Genomic DNA, 24,241 nt, shown 5'->3' with positions numbered 1-24,241 from the left:
TAATGCTTACTGGTTGGTTCATATAAGCCAGGAACTGTGCTAAGAGCTTCTGGTATAGAAGTAATTCATCTACTCTTTACAACAACCATGTTATTCCCATGTTTCTGTTAAGGAAACTGGATCTTCGAGAGATTAAGACATTTGCCTAAAGTCACACAGCTAGAGAGTGGCAGACAGAATCAAACCATGAGACTCCAGACATTGCGTTATGTTATACTGCCAGAGAGGAAACCTAAATTTTTAATTTTTATTAAAAAAAAACAACAACCTGCCACCACCTTTTCTGGGCTGCAGGCATACTGGCCTTCTCTTAGTTCCTCAACTGCACCCAAATCTTTCATATTAACATTTCAGTACATGCTGTCCTCACTTCCTGGGACACCCTTACTTCTTGCTCTACCCCTCCCCAAGCTGAATGTCTGATCCCAGAGATCAGCCTCACCTGGTGCTATGGACTTTTCTTTCTAACGCTAGCTACAAAGGTGCTGGCAAAAGGTCTAGTGATTATTTAATGCCTGCCTCTCAGTCACTCTGCAAGTTCTATGTACCCAGCATAGTACCTGAGAAGTAGCAAATGCCCATAAAAGTGATTAAATGACAGAATGACACCACTACCGCTCTCCCTCTTTCTCCGCCGGCAGCGCTCCTGCCACCAGCCAGCCCTCCTCTTCCCCCTTCTCCGCCAGCAGCGCTCCCGCCGCCATCTTGCCCTGCTCTTTCCCCTTCTGCTCCGGCGGCGCTCCATCCGCCATCTTATCCTTCTCTTTCCTCTTCTGCTCCTTCGGCGCTCCAGCCGCCATATTATCCTTCCCTTTCTCCTCCTGCTCCGGCGGTGCTCCATCCGCCATCTTATCCTTCCCTTTCTCCTCCTACTACAGTGGCTCTCCAACCACCACCGTGCCCTCTTCCGCCTTCACCGGCTCCTCCGCCACCATCCTTGACATCCTTGACAGCCTTGCCACCCTCACCTTTCCTCCTCCAGAACAGCTACTGGTGGAGTGGAGACAATACAGAGCAGCTCCCGGAGCCACGACAGAGATCAAAGGAACGGCGTACCCCATCCTGGAACGGCTGACTGTCTGGGAGAACCAGCTCCGGTGAGATCGCCGAGGGGCGCGGGCTTTCCCAGGCGGGACGGCAAGCGGCCGGAGTCCCTCCCTTCCTCCTTCCCAGGCCAGCTGGCAGAATTCGGCAGGCGGTCCTCTCGGGCCGCGGCGGCTGGCACCCCCACGACGCGAGGCCCCTCGGACCAACTGAAAGAGTTGGGTCGGAAATCCCCAAACCGCGGAGAACGGTGACCGGGGGGGTCCCTTCCAAACACATGACTCCCTGGTCTGGCTGGGAACGGTGCATTCTCCCGGGATGCGGCGGCTGGTGCCCTCCCGCCACGCTTGGCGCCCCGGACCGACTAGGAAATTCGGTCGGGCGCTCTCCCAGCCTGCAGTGGCCGGCGACCCTCCCCACGTTCGGACCCCCGGGCCGGCTGGCACTCTTCCAAGACTCTTCGGCTGGCGCACCTCCCCCACGGCGAGAGTTCTCCAATGTCAAAGGACCCACAGCACCTTTTACTGGTGGAACACGCAGACAAACGTGTGCCACGAGTGCCACCTACTGGGCATGATAAGAAAAACAGAACCCAGAGATTTCACAGAAAAATCTTTCAACCTGTTGGGTCCAACACCCAGGGAAATCTGACTAAATGCCCAAACGCCAGCAGAAGATAATGGATCACACTCAGAAAATTGAAAATATGGCCAAGTCAAAGGAACAAACCATAGTTCAAATGAGATACAGGAGCTGAAACAACAAATTCTGAAAATACGAACAGAAATGGAAAACCTCTTCAAAAATGAAATCGATAAATTGAGGGAGGACATGAAGAAGACATGGGCTGAACAAAAAGAAGAAATAGAAAAACTGAAAAAACAAATCACAGAGCTTATGGAAGTGAAGGATAAAGTAGAAAAGATGGAAAAAACAATGGATACCTACAATGATAGATTTAAAGAGACAGAAGATAGAATTAGTGATTTGGAGGATGGAACATCTGAATTCCAAAAAGAAACAGAAACTATCGGGAAAAGAATGGAAAAATTTGAACAGGGTATCAGGGAACTCAAGGACAATATGAACCGCACAAATATACGTGTTGTGGGTGTCCCAGAAGGAGAAGAGAAGGGAAAAGGAGGAGAAAAACTAATGGAAGAAATTATCACTGAAAATTTCCCAACTCTTATGAAAGACCTAATATTACTGATCCAAGAAGTGCAGCACACCCCAAAGAGAATAGACCCAAATAGGCGTCTTACTAGTTAGAATGTCAGAGGTCAAAGAGAAAGAGAGGATCTTGAAAGCAGCAAGAGAAAAACAATCCATCACATACAAGGGAAACCCAATAAGACTATGTGTAGATTTCTCAGCAGAAACCATGGAAGCTAGAAGACAGTGGGATGATATATTAAAATTATTAAAAGAGAAAAACTGCCAACCAAGAATCCTATATCCAGCAAAACTGTCCTTCAAAAATGAGGGAGAAATTAAAACATTTTCAGACAAAAAGTCACTGAGAGAATTTGTGACCAAGAGACCAGCTCTGCAAGAAATACTAAAGGGAGCACTAGAGTCAGATACAAAAAGACAGAAGAGAGAGGTATGGAGAAGAGTGTAGAAAGAAGGAAAGTCAGATATGATATATATAATACAAAAGGCAAAATGGTAGAGGAAAATATTATCCAAACAGTAATAACACTAAATGTTAACGGACTGATTTCCCCCATCAAAAGACATAGACTGGCAGAATGGATTAAAAAACAGGATCCTTCTATATGCTGTCTACAGGAAACACATCTTAGACCCAAAGATAAACATAGGTGGAAAGTGAAAGGTTGGGAAAAGATATTTCATGCAAATAACAACCAGAAAAGAGCAGGAGTGGCTATACTAATATCCAACAAATTAGACTTCAAATGTAAAACAGTTAAAAGAGACAAAGAAGGACACTATATACTAATAAAAGGAACAATTAAACAAGAAGACATAACAATCATAAATATTTACACACCGAACCACAATGCCCCAAAATACGTGAGGAATACACTGCAAACACTGAGAAGGGAAATAGACACATATACCATAATAGTTGGAGACTTCAATTCACCACTCTCATCAATGGACAGAACATCTAGACAGATGATCAATAAAGAAATAGAGAATCTGAATATTACTATAAATGAGCTAGACTTAACAGACATTTATAGGACATTACATCCCACAACAGCAGGATACACCTTTTTCTCAAGTGCTCATGGATCATTCTCAAAGACAGACCATATGCTGGGTCACAAAGCAAGTCTCAACAAATTTAAAAACATTGAAATCATACACAACACTTTTTCGGATCATAAAGGAATGAAGTTGGAAATCAATAATAGGCGGAGTGCCACAAAATTCACAAATACGTGGAGGCTCAACAACACACTCTTAAACAACGAGTGGGTCAAAGAAGAAATTGCAAGAGAAATTAGCAAATACCTCGAGGCGAATGAAAATGAAAACACAACATATCAAAACTTATGGGACGCAGCAAAGGCAGGGCTAAGAGGGAAATTTATTGTCCTAAATGCCTATATCAGAAAAGAAGACAAGGCAAAAATGCAGGAATTAACTGTCCACTTGGAAGAACTGGAGAAAGAACAGCAAACTAATCCCAAAGCAAGCAAAAGGAAAGAAATAACAAAGATTAGAGCAGAAATAAATGAAATTGAAAACAACAGAGAAAATCAATAAGACCAGAAGTTGGTTCTATGAGAAAATCAATAAGACTGATGGGCCCTTAGCAAGACTGACAAAAAGAAGAAGAGAGCGACGCAAATAAATAAGATCAGAAATGGAAGAGGAGACATAACCACTGACCTCACAGAAATAAAGGAGGTAATAACAGGATACTATGAACTACTTTACGCTAATAAATACAACAATGTAGATGAAATGGACAAGTTCCTAGAAAGGTATGAACAACCAACTTTGACTCAAGAAGAAATAGATGACCTCAACAAACCAATCACAAGTAAAGAAATTGAATCAGTCATTCAAAAGCTTCCTAAAAAGAAAAGTCCAGGACGAGACGGCTTCACATGTGAATTCTACCAAACATTCCAGAAAGAATTAGTACCAACTCTGCTCAAACTCTTCAAAAAAATCTAAGTGGAGGGAAAGCTACCTAATTCATTCTATGAAGCCAACATCACCCTCGTACCAAAACCAGGCAAAGATATTACAAAAAAAGAAAACTACAGACCAATCTCTCTAATGAATATAGATGCAAAAATCCTCAACAAAATTCTAGCAAATCGAATCCAGCAACACATTAAAAGAATTATACATCATCACCAAGTAGGATTCATCCCAGGTATGCAAGGATGGTTCAACATAAGAAAATCAATTAATGTAATACACCATATCAACAAATCAAAGCAGAAAAATCACATGATCATCTCAATTGATGCAGAGAAGGCATTTGACAAGATTCAACATCCTTTCCTGTTGAAAACACTTCAAAAGATAGGAATACAAGGGAACTTCCTTAAAATGATAGAGGGAATATATGAAAAACCCACAGCTAATATCATCCTCAAAGGGGAAAAATTGAAAACTTTCCCCCTAACATCAGGAACAAGACAAGGATGTCCATTATCACCACTATTATTCAACATCGTGTTGGAGGTTCTAGCCAGAGCAATTAGACAAGAAAAAGAAATACAAGGCATCAAAATTGGAAAGGAAGAAGTAAAACTATCACTGTTTGCAGACGATATGATACTATACGTCGAAAACCCAGAAAAATCCACAACAAAACTACTACAGCTAATAAATGAGTACAGCAAAGTAGTAGGTTACAAGATCAACATTCAAAAATCTGTAGCATTTCTATACACTACCAATGAACAAGCTGAGGGGGAAATCAAGAAACGAATCCATTTACAATTGCAACTAAAAGAATAAAATACTTTTAGTTAAATTTAGGAATAAATTTAACTAAAGAGACAAAAGACCTATACAAAGGAAACTACAGGAAACTGTTAAAAGAAATCACAGAAGACCTAAATAGATGGAAGGGCATACCATGTTCATGGATTAGAAGACTAAATATATTTAAGATGTCAATCCTACCTAAATTGATTTACAGATTCAATGCAATACCAATCAAAATTCCAGCAACTTATTTTTCAGAAATAGAAAAACCAATAAGCAAATTTATCTGGAAGGGCAGGGTGCCCCGAATTGCTAAAAGTATCTTGAGGAAAAAAAACGAAGCTGGAAGTCTCAAGCTGCCGAACTTTAAGGCATATTATGAAGCCACAGTGGTCAAAACAGCATGGTATTGGCATAAAGATAGATATATCGACCAATGGAATCGAATAGAGTGCTCAGATATAGACCCTCTCATCTATGGACATTTGATCTTTGATAAGGCAGTCAAGCCAACTCACCTGGGACAGAACAGTCTCTTCAATAAATGGTGCCTAGAGAACTGGATATCCATACGCAAAAGAATGAAAGAAGACCCGTATCTCACACCCTATACAAAAGTTAACTCAAAAGGGATCAAAGATCTAAACATTAGGTCTAAGACCATAAAACAGTTAGAGGAAAATGTAGGGAGATATCTTATGAATCTTACAATTGGAGGTGGTTTTATGGACCTTAAACCTAAAGCAAGAGCACTGAAGAAAGAAAGAAAGAAATGGGAGCTCCTCAAAATTAAACACTTTTGTGCATCAAAGAACTTCATCAAGAAAGTAGAAAGACAGCCTACACAATGGGAGACAATATTTGGAAACGACATATCAGATAAAGGTCTAGTATCCAGAATTTATAAAGAAATTGTTCAACTCAACAACAAAAAGACAGCCAACCCAATTACAAAATGGGAAAAAGACTTGAACAGACACCTACCAGAAGAGGAAATACAAATGGCCAAAAGGCACATGAAGAGATGCTCAATGTCCCTGGCCATTAGAGAAATGCAAATCAAAACCACAATGAAATATCATCTCACACCCACCAGAATGGCCATTATCAACAAAACAGAAAATGACAAGTGCTGGAGAGGATGCGGAGAAAGAGGCACACTTATCCACTGTTGGTGGGAATGCCAAATGGTGCAACCACTGTGGAAGGCAGTTTGGCGGTTCCTCAAAAAACTGAATATAGAATTGCCATACGACCCAGCAATACCATTGCTAGGTATCTAATCAAAGGACTTAAGGGCAAAGACACAAACGGACATTTGCACACCAATGTTTATAGCAGCATTATTTACAATTGCAAAGAGATGGAAACAGCCAAAATGTCCATCAACAGAAGAATGGCTAAACAAACTGTGGTATATACATACGATGGAATATTATGCAGCTTTAAGACAGAATAAACTTATGAAGCATGTAATAACATGGATGGACCTAGAGAACATTATGCTGAGTGAGACTAGCCAAAAACTAAAGGACAAATACTGTATGGTCCCACTGATGTGAACCGACATTAGAGAATAAACTTGGAATATGTCATTGGTAACAGAGACCATCAGGAGTTAGAAACAGGGTAAGATAATGGGTAATTGGAGCTGAAGGGATACAGACTGTGCAACAGGACTAGATACAAAAACTCAAAAATGGACAGCACAATACTACCTAATTGTAATGTAATTATGTTAAAACACTGAATGAAGCTGCATCTGAGCTATAGTTTTTTGTTTGTTTGTTTGTTTGTTTTTATATATATATATTGTATTTTTTATTTTTATTTTTTTCTCTATATTATCATTTTATTTCTTTTTCTGTTGTCTTGCTATTTCTTTTTCTAAATCGATGCAAATGTACTAAGAAATGATGATCATACATCTATGTGATGATATTAAGAATTACTGATTGCTTATGTAGAATTGAATGATTTCTAAATGTTGTGTTAGTTAATTTTTTTAATTAATAAAAAAAGACACTATTAAAAAACTAGAACACTGAATCACAACTTGAAAAAAAAATTGCAATATTTGTACCCAGACTATATAGAGAACTCTTAGAGCTCAAAAAAGAGCATAATTTGATTTTAAAAACAGGCAGAAGATTTGAATAGACATTTCTCCACAGAAGCTATACAAATGGCAGTTAAGAGGCAGGTAAAGATACTCAACATCATTAGTGATTAGGGAAATACCAATTAATACCATGAGATAACACAACGTACCCACTATAGAACAGCTAATTTTCTTCTTCAACTGACTATACCAAATATGTTGTCAAGAATGTGGAGTCACAGGCTCTCTCATATATTGCTGGTGGGAATGCAAAACGGTGTAGCCACTAAGACAGTCTGGTGGTGTTCTAGTTTGCTAGCTGCTGGAATGTAACACACCAGAGATGGATCGGCTTTTAATAAAAGGGGATTTATTTTGTTAGTTCTTCAGAGGAAAGGCAGCTAACTTTCATCTGAGGTTCTTTCTTAGGTGGGAAGGCTCAGGGTGATCTCTGCTGGCCTTCTCTCCAGGCTTCTCGGTTCCAACAACTTTCCCTGGGGTGATTTCTTTCTGCATCTCCAAAGACCTGGGCTGAGCTGCAAGTGCTGAGATGAGGTATGCTGAGCTGCTTGGGTTGTGCTACCTTGCGCTCTCTCATTTAATCACCAGCCAATTAAGTCACACATCATTCATTGCAGCAGGCATGCCTCCTAGCCGACTGCAGATGTAGTCAGCAACAGATGAAGTTCACATATCATTGGCTCATGGCCATAGCAACAGAACTAGGTACCTTCACCTGGCCAAGTTGACAACTGAATCTAACTACCACAGGCGGTTTCTTAAAAAATTAAACATACTCTTACCACATGACTCAGTAATCCTACTTATGGGTATTTACCCAGGAGAAATGAAACCATATTTCTACATATTTTTACAAAGATTTCTACTTATCTGTTCATAGGAGCTTTATTAATAATAGAAAAAAACTGCATATAACCAAAATACCTGTCAATTGATAGATAATAAATTATTGCCTTCCCATACAACAGCATACTTCTCATCAAAAAAAAAAAGGGAACAACTACTAATATGTAAAACAACACAGATGAATCTCAGAAGCATTATGCAAAGTAAAAGAAGCCAGACACAAAAGACTTCATACTGTATAAATCTGCTTATATGAAATTCTAGAAAAGATAAAAATATAATATAGATCAGTGGTCTTCTGGGATCAGGGGTAGGGAAAGGGGTGATGGTAAAGAGGGACAAGGGGAGTTTGGGGGTGTTGGAGATGTTTTATATCTTGATTGTGGTCGTGGTCATGCAACTCTATGTATTTCTTAAAAACTCATCTAACAGGATGTACAGCGAATCTTCAAAGGCAAGTGCGTTACCTTCTGCAGACTGTAAAAAAGGGTATAGAGAGGCACACCTGCTCCCACCATCTCAGTTTCCAGTGCAACATGCTTGTTTCATCTAGCACTCTTCATACACCATGGCCCTCGTGTCTGCTGACTCCTGCATTACAGAACTTCTCACAGAGCTCCATCAACTGATCAAGCAAACCCAGGAAGAACATTCCTAGAGCAAACATAACTTGGTGAACATCCAGAAGGCCCATGAGGAGATACAGACAGAGAACAGGGTCTCTCCCTATTACTGGACAAAGCTGCATGGCCTCTATATGACTGCCAAGGCTGCCAAGGCTGATGAAGACTGATGCAATATCCTCCAGTAAGCCCTAGATAAGATTGCTGAAATCAAATCTCTGTTGGAAGAGAGGCAGATTGCAGCCAAGATTGCAGGCCTGTAAAATGATTCGGAGACCCCCTTCCTCCTGAAGACCATGCACAGAAGGGTTCTGATGACCTTGCTGCAGCAGTCAGACATGACCCTGCCCCTGTGGACTGGGAAGCCCAGTGACAAGCCCCCACCCCTCTGTGGGACCATTCCAGTCTCAGGGGACTACATGGTCAAACCTAGAGACAAGGTGGCTGCCCATGTGAAGGCTGTGGATGAGGACAAGCAGTGGATCCTAGCCGAGGTGGTCAGTTACAGCCACATCATCAAGTATGAAGTGGATGACATTGACGAAGAAGGCAAAAAGAGCAACACCCTGAGCTGGCAGTGCATCACCCTCCTGCCCCAGTGGAAGGCCAACCCTGAGACAGACCCCAAAGCCCTCTTACAGGAGCAGCTTGTGCTGGCCCTGTATCTCCAGAACACCTGTTTCTATGTGCCCTGATCCATATGCCCCAACAACAGCCCCAGAATGACTATCTGGTCCTGTATGAAGATACCTCCTATACAGACAGCTACTCCCCTCCCCTCAAAGTGGCCCAAGGGTATGTGGTGGCCTATAAAGAGCCCAAAAAAAGGAAAACAGGCTAGCAGACTCACATTCTCCTGCTGCCTTCTGGGAAACAAGAAACAAAAGATTTTCTTGGATCAAATAAATATTCTTCCCCACCTTGCACTCCACCAAAAGTCTAACAGCACAATTAAAGTTGCTGAATTTTACTGTATGTGAATTATACTTCTAAAGGTGACCTTAAAAAAAGGAGAAACATACTCTGGTTTCTCTTCAGAGGGTATAAATCTTTCACCTTTTACAAAAAAAAAAAAAAGAGAGAGAGAGAGAGAAACAAAGATGATTGAAAGACATGATATCTGCCCATTTTTCTATTCTTCCCAAGCCCTGTCTTGTGGAGACTACAGTGAATAGCCTATGTACTTGGCAAGTTGCTGGCATCACTGTGATGAAATCAACCCCAAGAGTATTTAACTCTTTTTGTTCTGATTCCATATTTATGAAGTGATCTTGTGATCTCAATCTCCTGGAGAATTAAGACCCAGAGAACAAACAATATTTGTGAAATGAGACAATAGGGAGTGGCGTAGTCTTCAGGGATACTTTCATTTTAAAGCTATGAAGGTATGTATCTTAAAATTTTCAGGCATTAATATTTGTTGATAAAGTCCTATTTGCCCCTGAATTGTGATGAAAAAGTTCTGCTAACTTCTTACTCTTTCTAGATTTTGTCCCGTGGGTAGCTACTGACCTATCAACCTGAATACTTTTACTGTCTAGTCAACAATAACAAAGAATAAATTGACATCCTGATTTCTATTCCAACATCAGTGCCCTTTTTCCATTCCCATTATCACCACCCTAACTCAGTGTAGTACACCAAATGGAGCCTAGATCTTGGATGAATGAGGCTCAAATTCCAGTTGCTGGAATTTCCAGTAACGTGATGGTGGAGCTGAAGATGATGAAATCTTCTCCCCCCCAAAACACACACAAATTTAAACGAACTATTTAAAAATACACGGAAGGGGGCAGGCCACGGTGGCTCAACAGGCAGAGTTCTCACCTGCCATGCCAGAGACCCAGCTTCAATTCCTGGTGCCTGCCCATGCAAAAAAACATGGAAGGAAGGGAGGGAAGGAGGGTGGGAAGGAAGGAGGAAGATAGAAGGAAAATAGAAATCAAAATGAAAGTAGTTAACAGAAGTTGACACTCTATAGCCAATATTTAAGATCTAGATGCAGGTCAAAAGAGGGTGAATTTCTGATGCCCACATAGGGATAAAAGATATGGTTGTGAATTTGAAACCAAGCCCCCAGTGTAAGACAGCTATGGAAAGGGGACTAGTTGAGGTAGGAGTAGGCAGAGGGATGGTCACTCCTGAGATCTGCGCCACCTTAAATGTAGAGTCCAGACTTATATTACCTGCAAAGTACAGGAGCCCAAGCTGAGTTACTCATAAGATCACTATCTGGATTCATTCAAACACTAGGCACCCTGGTAGAAGCAAAGAGGGAACTGTTCTAAAGAGATACTTTTGCAACCCAAGATACATGGAACTTCCTAAAACAACCCTGCTGAAGGTAATCTAGGAGAAAATAATTTCAAACTGCACATGGTTACAAGACTTCTTGAGGAAGAATTAATATACAAAGCAAACAAGAGAATCTGCACCCAAGGGTGGAAATACTAGAAAAAATCTGAAATAGACTATCAAATAACTATGCTTAAAAAACTAGAAGATTTTAAAAATAGCAATCATGATGAAAGAAAAGTACTGGAGAGAAAAAACAGGCACATTTGAAAAAGAATCAAATAGAAATGAAAACGAGACCACATAATTAAAAATTCAGTAGCTGGCTTAAATAGCAGTTTAGACATAGCTCAAGAAAGAGTTTGTGAGCTGGAAGACTTACCTGACAAATCACCCAGAAATCTGCATAGAGAAGTAAAGAGATTTAAAATATGAGACAAATTAAGACACATGAAGAATGGAATGGTAAGGTTTAATAGAAATGCAACAGGAATTCTTGAAAGAGGAATCTCTGTGAACTGGAAAGACATATGATCTGTGTCTGCTGGTCCTTTGGCTTCTGGTTTCAAACAGCTTCCCGGGGGGTATTTTCTTTCTGTCTCTGGGTCTCCTGTTGGCTCTGAACTCTCTCCAAAATGTTTCCCGTTTTAAACGACTCCACTAAACTAATCAAGACACACCTTAAATGGATGGAATCACAACTTCATCTAATCAGAAGGTCACCTCCACAACTGAGTGGATTATATCTCCATGAAAACAATCTAATCAAAGGGTTCTGCCCTAAACAATATTGAATGAGGATTAAGAGAACAAAGCTTTTTTGACCATAGCCAAAAATGCCTACTAAAATAATTTTTTTTAAAAAATCAACACCCTTTGGAGGAATATAGCAGAATACAGAAACTCTACAACACATACTATTCATAATATGCAGGCTACAATTTAAAATTATTCAACATACAAAGAAAGAAGAAAATATGAGCTAATATAAAGAGAAAAGATAATTAAAACAGATTGACTCTGACATGCCCCAGATGTTAGAATTACAGACAAGGATTTTAAAGTAACCAATATAAGAATGTTTATGGACAGAAAGAAAAATATGCCTATAGTGAATGAAAAGGTAAGGAATCTCAGGAAAAAAAAATTATAAAAAAGCACCAAATAAGAATTCAGGAATTGGAACAATAGGTGAAAAAAATTCATCAAGTGGATTTAAAAGAATGGAAATGGTGGAATAATGACCAAAATTCCCCAAAATTTGGTTAAAAAAAAACATAAAGGTACAAATTCAAGAATCTTACTGAGCCACAAGAGGATAAATACACAGAAAAACACAACTGGACACATCAGAGTCTAATGATAAACAAGATAATCTTGAAACCAGTAGAGAAAAACCAGTATTATTTACCTGGAGTAATCATCTATATAATCTCTGACTCCTCGTCGGTAAGAGTAGAGGCAGAAGACAGTGAAACAGCACCTTTAAAGTCCTGAAGAAAAACAATCAACTCAGGACTTTATAGCCAGTGAAAACATGTTTCAGGAATGAAGATGATATAAAGACACTATCAAATTCAAAAGCAAATCAACAGAAACAACTAAAAATTTATTGCTAACCAACCTGCACTATGAAAAATGTTAAAAGAAGTTCTGCAGGCTGAAGGAAGATAATACAGTACAAACTTGTACCTTCAAAAGGAATTGAAAGCATTGGAAAAATGGTAAATATAAAAAACTATTATTCCTCTTAATTTTTTAAAAGTATATATGATGGTTTAAAGCAAAAATTATAATCTTGTATTGTGAGACTTACAACATATGTAGGTGTACTCATAAGAAAACCATAACAAAGTATGGAAGGGGACAATAAATAGACCTATACCACTGTCTGGTTTAAACATTTTACATAGGATGGGCCAATATTAAATTGTAAGTAGACAGTTTCTGTCTCTGCGTCTAGACTTGGAGGTCCTTTAAAGGCTGGAATTGTGTCATTTAATGCCTGGCACACAGGAAGCACTTAATAAACATTGGTTTCTGTAGAAATCAGTCTCCTGTGATCAGTAGGTTTCAATTTATGAGAGCCATTGAGAAAGCTGAGAAAATCTAATTTCACAAAAACAAACCTGAGGTATAGCACCTAGCCTGGAGCGACCCAGACCCATACCCACAACCTAAGGTATAAAGTACCCAAAGATACCAATTAATTCACTTCTGCTTGCAAAAATGAGGCATCTTAGTTTCAAAAAAAATGAAACCATCAGAGCTTTCAACTAATGGCTAAAATAAAATTATTTAATTCTAACATTCAATATTATGTATATGAGTTAAGTGAAAGTATTCAATCGTTCTAATGATGCAGGTTGTAGAATTAAATTTGGGTAAATTCATACTAAATACATAGGGAGGGACAAGGAGAGGAAAGATGTGTAAAATCTATCTGAAATTGTAAGAAATCCGAATTATAGGCATTTTTGTTTTATCTTAAAATACGGAATTATAATTTTAGTCCTCAATAAAACAAAGAAGTAAACTGTCTAATCACTACCTCCCTGGGAGAGTTCTGCATTAATAGACTGTTGGTGGCTGTTCAGAGCCAAAGAAAATTGGCCTCCATCATATCATTGCTTGGTTCTACACACTAAGACGGCAGCCTTGATCCAAGTCGACCACGTTGCAGAGGCACACCTTGATCACCAAGAGCATCTGGCTCTGAGTATGGACAACTTGGGGCAGCATGTCCCCACATGCGCCACATAGACAGATTCATTAAATATCATAAAATCACAAAGTGAGAAATTTTTCCCTTCTCAACTCTCTAATTAAATCAAAGAAAAGTTTCCTTTTGGTGCTTGTGCTAGTTTGAAACCGTTAGGTACCCCCAGAAAAGCCATGTTCTTCTAATTTAATCTTGTGGATGCAGACCTATTGTGGGCAAGACCTTTTGATTAGGTCATTTCCATGGAGATGTAACCCACCAATTTAAGATGGGTCTTAGTCTTTTTACTGGAATCCTCTAGGAAGAGAATAAAAGGCAGAAAACAGAGAGCCCAGAACACACACGGAGAGCAGAGATATTAAAACAAGTGAAAGATGTTTGGAGATGCAGAAAGAGGTCACCCCAGGAGATGCCAGAAGCTGAGAGCCGTTTGAAATCAGAAGCCAGGAGACAGATGACAGCAGACATCACCATGTGCCTTCCTATGTGACAAAGAAACCCCAGACACCATTGGCCATTCATAAGAGTCAAGGTATCTTTCTCTGGATGTCTTAGTTTGTTCATTTTCATGGTCTTAGAACTGTAGACTTGTAATTTAATAAATTAATTCCCTTTATAAAAACCAATCCATTTCTAGTATATTGCATTCAGGCAGCTTTAGCAAACCGAAACAGTGCCGGTGTGTCTTGAACCTTTCCCTGGCACTGATTAATCTCCCTTTGAACATAGATCAAGTCTTATGCTCAGAACCTTTTGCAGGCATGGGTCTACCTGGAATTTAATCTTAATATTTCATTTTTATGATATTTTGGCTAAGGATACATAAAACAACCAATGTAAGTGTTCAAAAATGTCTTTAAAATAAGTTATTTGATATAAAAATACAGGTAGTATATAATGGAACACACATGATGACTGATACCTGAAATAGAGTAGAGTAGTATAATCAAGTAAATCTATTCCTACTAATAACAAAGGCATATTCATATGCAAGAATCATGTCTTTTATTTCACATACTGAATATTAGTTTGTTTTTATTTTATATAAACATTTTCCTTTGTATGGATCAATATCCTAACTCCTTTCAAAATTAGAAAATCCTGAGTCCAAATTGGGATTATTACTATTTACCTATTAACAGTATTGTTTTTAATTATTCTTTAAAATATACAGGCAAGTAAGATTTAGATCCCTTTTCCTCAAATGAGGAAATGAAAACAGCCACTTTACTTAAACTTGTTAAATAGGCAGCCTGACCAAATACAGTAATTAATAACCTCTTCCCATCATATTTTAATGGTGTTTTTCTTTATTACGTCTTCAAAGAACCTAAATCAATCAATAAACACTATAATAATAAAGAAGAGTTTCTCAACTTGGCACTATTGACATTCTGGGCTGGACAATTCTCTGTTGTGGGGGCTGTCTTGCGTAGTGAAGGATGTTCAGAAGCATCCCACTAGCTGCCAGGAGCACCTTCCCCCCCAGGTTGTGACAATCAACATCTCCAGACATTGCCAGATGTCCCTTGGGTACCAAAACTGCTCCCTGGTAAAGAACTGCTGTAAAAAAGAAAGGCATATCAGCTTTTGTTGCCTGAGCAACAGGGGGGTGCCTGGGCCATGGGAACCTCTGCCCCACCCTTACATCTGTGACTTCATTTCCCACCACTCCTACCTTCCTCACTGCCTCCAGACACATAGTCTTCTTAAAGCCCCCAAACACCGCCAGGAACTTCCCTGGTTAAGGAACCTTGCAGTGGCAGCTTCCATCTACCTAGAACTCTCCTCCCTAAGATGTCCTTTCAGATAACTACCCTCTCAATAGTCATCTTCTCAGTGAGGTCTTCCCTGGCCATCTTATCATGAAGTTGCAATCCCCCTAACCCCCTAGTACCCTGATCTATTTATTTTCCAGAGCACCTATCATTTTCTCACACAAAAGGTGCTTCCTAGGTTTACTGTTTATCAACAAGAACCTTTGCCTGACTGGCTCATTGATATGCCGGGCACATAGTAGGTAGGAACTCAACAGAAGGTGTTGAATGAATGAATATCAAAGGTTTGTAAACCAGGACAGGTTTGCTGCCTTACTTCCTCTCAGATTCCACATTCCAGACCAAAAAATGAAAGAAAAAAAAAAAAAGACTGACCTCACCCAGCTAAGTATTATATATATATATCCATGGCCTTGCCTCCTATGTAACGATTGTTCTTTCAAAAATGTTTATGAGTATTGTAACTGCATTCTATAGAATGACAAGAAAGATTTTTGCCAACCCAGAAGACTGTTCATCCTTTGGCAAAAGAGAAAATGCCTAGAAGTATCTAAGGTCAGATGACAGAGTGGAATGTGTACGAAGAGGTCACCTGAATGACTTTGAAAATATTGTGCCATTTCTTGGTACTGGCCTTCTGTATTTCTTGAGTGGACCATATCTCCTGCACTTTAGACTCTTTGTTGGGACACGGACTTACCATACAATTGTATATTTGATACCCCTTCCCCAGCCAAATCCAGCTTTGGCTTTTTTTATTGGATATGGAGTTAACTTTACAATGGCTTATAGGTTGCTAAGGAGAATCATACAACTCGTTATCTAATTGGTTTTTGTTAAGAATTCTGTTCTTCCAATTCATAATGAATATTTGAGTTTTAGAAAAGAGAGGAACAGAGAAATTAAGAAATGGGGAAAACCTATTTTGAATATTAGCATCAACAATATTCTTCATACTTATTCATAATTGCACTGGAAATTGAGCATAATAATTAGTCTTTTGCCTAATTCATATAGTACTTAGTTATAAATTTTAATTATGCTATAATTTGTAGCTTTTACTCATTTTATACTTTAAATGTATAGAGTGATGACATGTAGGATTATCTACATTTCTGTACTGTTGAAATGAACATATGAAACAAAGAATTTAAACAATAAAAAAAAGGCTCCTGCCCCAAAAAGGTCACATTTTTAAAAATCTTTCTAGAATTTACATTTTTAGACACTTCTAAGAGGGCATGCTGCCTGGAGACTTCACAGGAATAAGGGGTTGACTCTGCATAATGATAGAATGAGAGGGTCGTCTTCTGCGTCCCAGCAAACCAAGGCCACACTGAGACATCAGCAGGCATAAGCATTCAAGTTAACATAAATAATTCCTTGTTCAAATTCTTTTCATTGTACTTTTTTACATCTGAAAAAAAAAAGTGACCTATTCCATTCATGGAAGCTTAATATAATATGGAAAAATAGAGCTTTCTTACGAATATAGTTTCTAACAATATCTTCAAGCCTTCTTGGCTCAGTTCAAAATACAAAATAAACAAAATTCTGATAGTGATTTGACTTTTGAGCAGCAGCTACTTTCTCCCTTTCTGCAATGTATTAGGTTTCCTGGACTGTTTATACAGGACATCACTGACTAACTTATCCAAAATAATTAATAGTCAAAAGCCAGCATAAAACAGCACCAGAGAGCTTGGAAGAACTAGATTCTTGAGGGTAGGTAGAGTCCCCCTTCATATCTAATGCTCAACACCCCACTCCCTGGCTGTGCACATACACACACACACACACACACACAAACTACCATGTTTCCCTCAACTGTGGGACCCATGACCCTGTGCCTCTGTTGCATCACAGTGAGCAGATGAGGCCGTCACCTGCCCTCTCAGGGAACGGGCCAAGTTTAACTAGTTATCAAGGGTTATCACCAAAAATAATAAATACTATTGGTGTCTTCATCATGTAAAACAGGCTGAGACATAAATAAACCAGATGAGGATGCTCTAGTGAAAACTCATACAGACCTTTGATTCCTTGGCTGTATTGTCAGTTTTACAAAACACTAATCTGTCTTAAAACAGGCTAAGAATGAATTCATGTTTTTTGTTTGTTTGATTTTGCATGGGCAGGCACCAGGAATCGAACCTTGGTCTCCAGTACAGCAGGCGAGAACTCTGCCATTGAGCCATCAATGCCCACTCTAAATTAACGTTTTAAGTATAATGTTAGGTGAATGTGCTTTGCAGGTTCAAAGCACAGTAAAAATTATGCAAGTTAAAAGAAAAAACTTAACAGGTCATTTTGCACCAATAAAAAGATCAAAAGATCCAGTAACATAACAAAAACAGAAGGCAAATGAATAGCAAATCTGCCTGGAGCCCACTCTCTTCCCTCCAGGGTTAGGTAACAACAGCAAAGCACAATTGAATATTTAACCAAATAAAGAGGATTCCGAGATGAGGAAGCTATGGTCCCTGGGCTATAAAATCTGCTGAGAGGAGACGCGTGCGCGGGCGCACACACACACACACACACACACACACACAGTGCTGCTGTGGAAAGAGACGGAGGAGACAGATATAAACAAGCAGGAAGGAAACCAGGAGCTCTGCTTTCATAGGATGGAGATCAGGAAACCCCTCCCTAGAAGAGAAGTGATATTGGAATTGGTCCTTCAAGATCAAGTAGGAGTTCACTACATGGAAAGAGACGAAGATCTGGGAAAGGGAAAAAGGAAAGTCCAGGTATAGGGAAGTCACTGCAAATGAAAGTATGCTCAGTGTCTGTGCCTTTGAGTGGATCAGAGAAGCCACAACTCTCAAATGACACTACCTGGCCCTGGTTGCATAGTCTCACTATAACTAGTTTTAAGTGGAAAGGGGAGAGAAAACAAACACAATAAGATATCCCCAATGAGATACCTTTATTGGCCTGGATATGAGCAGAGCTAGAGACGGAGGTAGAATGGTATGCCACGTCTATCCCAGAGAGCATTTTCATTAAGAATCTGTTCTTCAGGCATTCCCAATATTTATATTCTCCATTTGACATGTCATCCTGTTGCTATTACTCTATGTGAGATATGCCGCCCTAGGCCAGACCAATTATCCATACTATTCAAATGCTCTGTCTCTGACATAGCACTAGGGGACACTGGCTGGAGAACACGATAGACGTGGTCCACTATCTCAAAATGCCATAAGATTGATGATGGTGGCCAAGAGGGATTATTTGTAAAATCTGAACCTTAAAAATTAAAACAAAAACAGAAAAATGTATTAATGTAGAACTCGTATACTTAATAATGAATGTTTTAGAGCTTCTACTTAGCCACTCTTTCATGGACAGTAACTAGGTCTTTGTAATGTCCTAAGTGATCTGGGGGTAACTAGAGTAAACCATTCCCATAATGTTATTTAAAGTGATTTTGTTCTTCCCTGCTAATGGGCTTAGATGTACCAAGGCCGATTCTTAAATTTTAATAGCTTGACTAGATAAACCTGACCCACTGAAAAGATAAAGAACACTTGATTCTTCACTGGCTTTGGGGAGAAAACTGGTCTCCACACACTGGGTTTTTGTTGACTTTAGTAAATTTCCACAGCAAGTTGCACAGGCAAACTTTCTCTATATAAATGCCATTCTCTAACAAGACTCATGCTTAGCTCTCATATGAGCAGATCAGTCCAATGCATGTTTTATATCACAAATCTTTTAGGCCTACTGATAGTTATTACTAGCACTTCGCAACAGGCTGACTGAAAAGACAAGCTTAATTCATGAGCAGCCATCCTCCCTATAACATGCATGCATACATGGAAATCCCTGTGTGATTTGTAGCTTTAATCACTGCTTCCAAAACCTGTCATTATTTATGACTCTGACTTTTACTCTGATGGTCAATGTGAAACATTTACTTGGGTTACCTGATAGAAAAGAACTGCACAGCTTGAAGAAATTCATTTGCTCCATTTCTGTTTTTGTTTTAATATATTTATCACAAAATAATCATACACACCATACTATACAATCAATGGCTCATAATATCATCACATAGTTGTCCATTCTTCACCATGATCATTTTTAGAACATTTGCATCACTGCAGAAAAAGAAATAAAAAGAAAAAGAAAGAACTCATACATCCCATACCCCTTACCCCTCTGTCTCAATGACCTACAGTATTTCAATCTGCCCAATTTTTACCCTTTATCTCCCCCTATTAGTTTTTTTTTTTATCCTTATTTTTAAACTCATCTGTCCATAGTCCTAGATAAAAGGAGCATCAGACACAAGGTTTTCAAAATCACACAGTCACGTTATAAAAGTTATACAGTTATTCAGTCTTCGTCAAGAATCAAAGCTACTGGAACACAATTCAACAGTTTCAAGTACTTCCCTCTAACCACTCCAATACACCATAAACTAAAACGGGATATCCATATAATGCGTAAGAATAAATAACCTCCAGGATAACCTTCTGTGTGAAATCTCTAACTCTGTGTGAAATCTCTCAGCCACCAACATTTTGTCTCATTTCTCTCTTTCCCCTTTGAGTCAAGAAGGTTTTCTCAATCCCATGTTGCCAGGTCCTGGCTCATCCCCAGGAGTCCTCATTGCCAGGGAGATTTACACTCCTGGGAGTCATGTCCCACGTAGCGGGGGGGGAGGGCAGTGAGTTCACCTGCCAAGTTGGCTTAGAGAGAGAGGCCACATCTGAATTTGCTCCGTTTTGATATTACACATCTCAATTTTCCTACTGACTCCCCTGGGTAAGGACATGGTTGGGAAATGTGGGAGTGACAGCAGTCATAATGAATGGAACAATATTACTTAAAAATATGATGACATGGGAACATCTTGTCATTACTCCTGCATAATTTTTCTGTAAACCAACAACTTCCTTAACTGAAAAAAAAAAGGGAATGATTTCTCTAGGAAGACTTGAGTTAGATTCAAAATGAAAAAAGGTTGCAAAAGTAAACAACCCTGGGGCGGGCCGCGGTGGCTCAGCGGGCAAAGTGCTTGCCTGCTATGCCGGAGGACCTCGGTTCGATTCCCGGCCCCAGCCCATGTAACAAAAACGGAGAAACAGAATACAATAAAACAAGAAAATGTTTAAAGATGTTTCCCTTTCTTCCTTCCTTCCTTCCTTCTATCCTTCCTTCCTTCTCTCTGTCTTTCCTTTAAAAAAAAAAAAAAACAAAAAAAAAAACAAAAAAAAAAAAAAAAAAAAAAAAAAAAAAAAAAAAAAAAAAAAAAAAAAAGTAAACAACCAGCCACTGAAGTGAGTGTGTGTACATGTAGGTCTATATTTTCTTCCAAAATGTTTGAAACAATCAAGCAATACTGACCACAATTTTTCTACAGATCACATTGGCCAAACTGCTAGGAAGGTTCCCTCCCTTCTTCTGGAAGGAGGCAAACTTCTTCTTGTGTACACTGAATTTCAATTGTGCTTTTGTAGCACCAAGAAGTAGTCACTGGCCTCTCATGCTGCTCTCTACGATATTTTCCTCTGTACTGATTCCTTCCTCTCAGTCCACAGTGTGGTATCCCTTTTGCCTTGATTTTTTTTTAACATTTTTTATTGTGAAATCTAGATATATACAAAAAAGCAATAAATTTCAAAGTACATTTTGACAAGTAGTTATAGAACAGACTTCAAAATTTGGTATGGGTTACAGTTTCACAATTTCAGGTTTTCCCTTCTAGCTGCTCCAAGACACTGGAAACTAAAAGAAATACCAACATAATGATTCAGCAGTCATACTTATTTGTTAAATCCTAACTTCTCTATTATAACCCCTTCTTCTCCTTTGATTTTTCTGCCAATCTTTAGGGATATCAGGGCTATGTCTATTCTAACTTTTCATGTTGAAAAGGGATAGGGGGATGGAATTAGTTGGTGTCCTTGGAAAGGCTGGCTGGCCCCTGAGTTTCAGGACTCATCTGGCCTAGGAACCATCTGGAGGTTATAGATTTCTGCAAAGTAAACTTAATGCACAAAACTTTTGTACAATCTCAGATAGAACCCTAGACGTTCTTTAGGGTTCATAGTAAAGATGTTGGTTGGGGTTTGGCAAACCATGGCAATTAGCAATATCTAGCTGAAGTTTGCATAAGAGTAGCCTTCAGAATAGCCTCTCAACTCTACTTGATGCCTTGATCTTTTTTTGGGGTGTGTGTGTGTGTCTATATGGTCTGAGGAATTAAACTCAGGTATCCCACATGGAAGGTGAACATTCTACCATTGAACCACCCTTGATTTTTATTATTTTTATTTTTTTACATGGGCAGGCACCAGGTATCCAACCCAAGTCTCCAGCATGGCAGGCGAGAATTCTGCCACTTAGCCACCATCGCACCACCCTGCCTTGATTTTTAAAATCTATTTTTTCAGCATTTGAACAGTTGCAAATCCATTTTTTTAACTGAAGTATATTATACTTCAGTTCCTAACTGTAAGTGATAAGTGTAACACATGATGAATTTTTACAAACCGAACACACCTGTGTAGCCAGCACACAGATCAAGGAGACCTTTACCAGCATCTCCAAAGCCCCCCAAGCTCCCTTCCACTTACTAGCACCCCACAAAGGAAACAATTTCCTGTCTTCTAACAGCTTAGATTAGCACTTCCTATAAAGACTTTGCACTTTCTATAAATAGAATTATGCACTAGGTACCCCAAAAGGTACTCATTATGTTTAAGAAATTCATCCAAATTGTTGAGTAGAATCGGAGATCATTCTTTCTTATAGCTGCATAGTTTTCCATCACATGAACATACCACAGTTTATTTTCCTTTGTACTTGTGATGGACATTTGAGTACATTCTGAACAGTGCTCCTATGAACATGTCTTTTTGAGAACAATGTTCACTTTTCTGTTGGGCATATAACCAAGAATGGAATTGTTGGGTCATCCAAACCCCCCCTTTTTTTTTTTTAACATTTTCAGAGTAGATACAAATAACACAAACATGTTTGGGGCTTTTCCTAGAATGAAAAACAAGTGACATCAACCTCTCCAACCCTCTAGATTCTAGAAAGAGTCTGCAATTCCAGGCTAAGTTCTAATTCACCAAGGGCAGTGACTATTCCCTAAAGTGCCCAATGTCCAGCCAGTGCCTGGAATGCAGTGGGTTTTCAATAAATAACAACTGAGCTACTAGACTACAGCCTGTTTTGCCTCAACTCCCAAGCCTTTCCAATTAGCTCCCACCCAGCTTCTGCTTTCTGGCTACATTTTAAGACTCTCTCACTGAGGTCACTGAAGACCTTCTAACACTAAAGCCCATGGCTTGTCTGTGGTCCCCATTTTACCTGACCCTTCCATGGCATCTGACAAAGATGGTGTCTATGGGGTGTTTGATCTCCACAGCTAACTACTAGAAGCTGCTGCTCCCCAGGAATCCTACCCTCTATCTTCTTCTACAACATCTACCTCCTGAGGCTTTCAACTATTACCATGTTCCCAGCTCCCACTGATAACTAACAACTCTCAAATCTAATCTTCATTTCCAACTGTGCTCTGAAACAAGAAGACTTTCAATGATCTCCTAGATGGAGAGGATCACAGGATCTCCTTCAAGCACCTCAAAATTAACTGTCACAAATGTTTATTTGGTACAAAATTCATATTTTGACTAGTGCATTTTCTAATATAACTTATGTAGATAGTTTAATTGAACATCATAAGTACACGGAACCTGGAGCAGAGCATGAGATTTTGTTGGTTTGTCCAGAATGATGCCCCAATAAATTCTAGAGGGATTTGAGCACTCAATACAAAAGTATTTGCAAAGTCCCCTTCAGGGAATGGTGCGAAAGGGTTTGGAAAATTCAACTCCTCAAGTGGAGAATTCTTGATATTCTCACAAGCAGTGCAGATAACCAAAGCAATAGGCTGAGTCCCCAATCTCGGGGTTTGTTCATATGAAACTTAACCCCACCAAGGATAGGTCAAGCCTAGTTAAAATTAGGCCTAAGAGTTACCCGCAAGAGAACCTCTTTTGTTGCTCAGATGTGGCCTCTCTCTCCAGCCAACACAACAAGCAAACTCACCGCCCTCCCTGTGTCTATGTGGGACATGACAGGGGTGTGGACTTTCCTGGCAAAATGGGACAGATATCCCAGAATGAGGTGAGACTCAGCATCAAGGGATTGAGAAAACCTTCTGGACCAAAAGGGGGAAGAGGGAAATGAGACAAAATAGTGTCAATGGCTCAGAGATTCCAAACAGAGTCAAGAGGATATCCTAGAGGTCATTCTTACGCATTAACTAGATATCACCTTGTTAGTCAAGATGTAATGGAGAGGCTGGAGGGAATTGCCTGAAAATGTAGAGCTGTGTTCCAGTAGCCATGCTTCTTGAAGATGATATATATTGATAAAGCTTTCACAATATGACTGTGTGATTGTGAAAACCTTGTGTCTAATGCTCCTTTTATCTACCTTATCAACAGATGAGTAAAACATATGGCATAAAAAGAAATAGGGGCTTCCGGAGAAGATGGCGGCTTAGTAAGACGCGCGGGTCTTAGTTCCTCCTCCAGAAAAGCAACTAAAGAAACAGAAACAATACAAAACAGCTCCCGGAGTCATGACAGAGACCAAAAAAGACAGCGTACCCCATTCTGGAACGGCTGAACGGGTAGGGAGAATCCACTGCTGTGAGATACCCGAGGGGTGCACGTTTTCCCGGCTGGGGTGGCTGGCGTCTGGGGTCCCCTCCACGCACGTGGCTCCCCGGTCTGACTGGGAACATTGGATAGCGGGGCCCTCCCGTCACGCTTGGCGTCTCGGGCCAGCTGGGCAATTTGGACCGGCACTCCCCCAAGCCACGGCCAGCGACCCCCGCCTCCACGCGCGG

At 39.7% G+C, this 24,241-nt stretch overlaps 2 protein-coding genes and 2 pseudogenes across 10 annotated transcripts in view; 3 read left to right on the top strand and 1 right to left on the bottom strand.

The window, feature by feature from the left end:
* LOC143644265 (serine/threonine-protein phosphatase 4 regulatory subunit 1-like) overlaps positions 1 to 24,241 on the bottom strand; it is a 121,831-nt gene that overhangs the window by 80,336 nt on the left and 17,254 nt on the right. For 2 of the 8 annotated variants that reach the window (XM_077113073.1, XM_077113059.1), the window contains exon 1: positions 14,957 to 15,194. The exons of 3 other annotated variants lie outside the window; for them this stretch is intronic. In XM_077113073.1, coding sequence (XP_076969188.1) covers positions 14,957 to 15,161 — 205 coding nt within the window. In that variant the 5' untranslated portion in view covers positions 15,162 to 15,194. Of the gene's footprint in view, positions 1 to 12,268; positions 12,351 to 14,956; positions 15,197 to 24,241 lie in introns of those variants that run through there. 3 more of the 8 variants (XM_077113067.1, XM_077113050.1, XM_077113043.1) reach the window with 3 other exon arrangements.
* Positions 8,508 to 9,403, top strand: LOC143678208 (SAGA-associated factor 29 pseudogene; annotated as a pseudogene).
* The window catches only part of RAB22A (RAB22A, member RAS oncogene family), a 94,930-nt gene continuing 84,570 nt past the window's right edge, over positions 13,882 to 24,241 (top strand). Inside the window, exon 1 of one of the 2 annotated variants that reach the window (XM_077113118.1) lies at positions 13,882 to 14,111. The gene's annotated coding sequence lies outside the window, so the exon portion shown is untranslated. Of the gene's footprint in view, positions 14,112 to 15,256; positions 15,642 to 24,241 lie in introns of those variants that run through there. The other variant, XM_077113109.1, reaches the window with a different exon arrangement.
* On the top strand, positions 15,636 to 16,183 carry LOC143678201 (microsomal glutathione S-transferase 1 pseudogene; annotated as a pseudogene).

This window comes from Tamandua tetradactyla, chromosome 1, assembly GCF_023851605.1.
Source record: "Tamandua tetradactyla isolate mTamTet1 chromosome 1, mTamTet1.pri, whole genome shotgun sequence".
NCBI lineage: Eukaryota > Metazoa > Chordata > Mammalia > Pilosa > Myrmecophagidae > Tamandua > Tamandua tetradactyla.
This window is presented reverse-complemented; position numbering and strand designations above follow the sequence as displayed.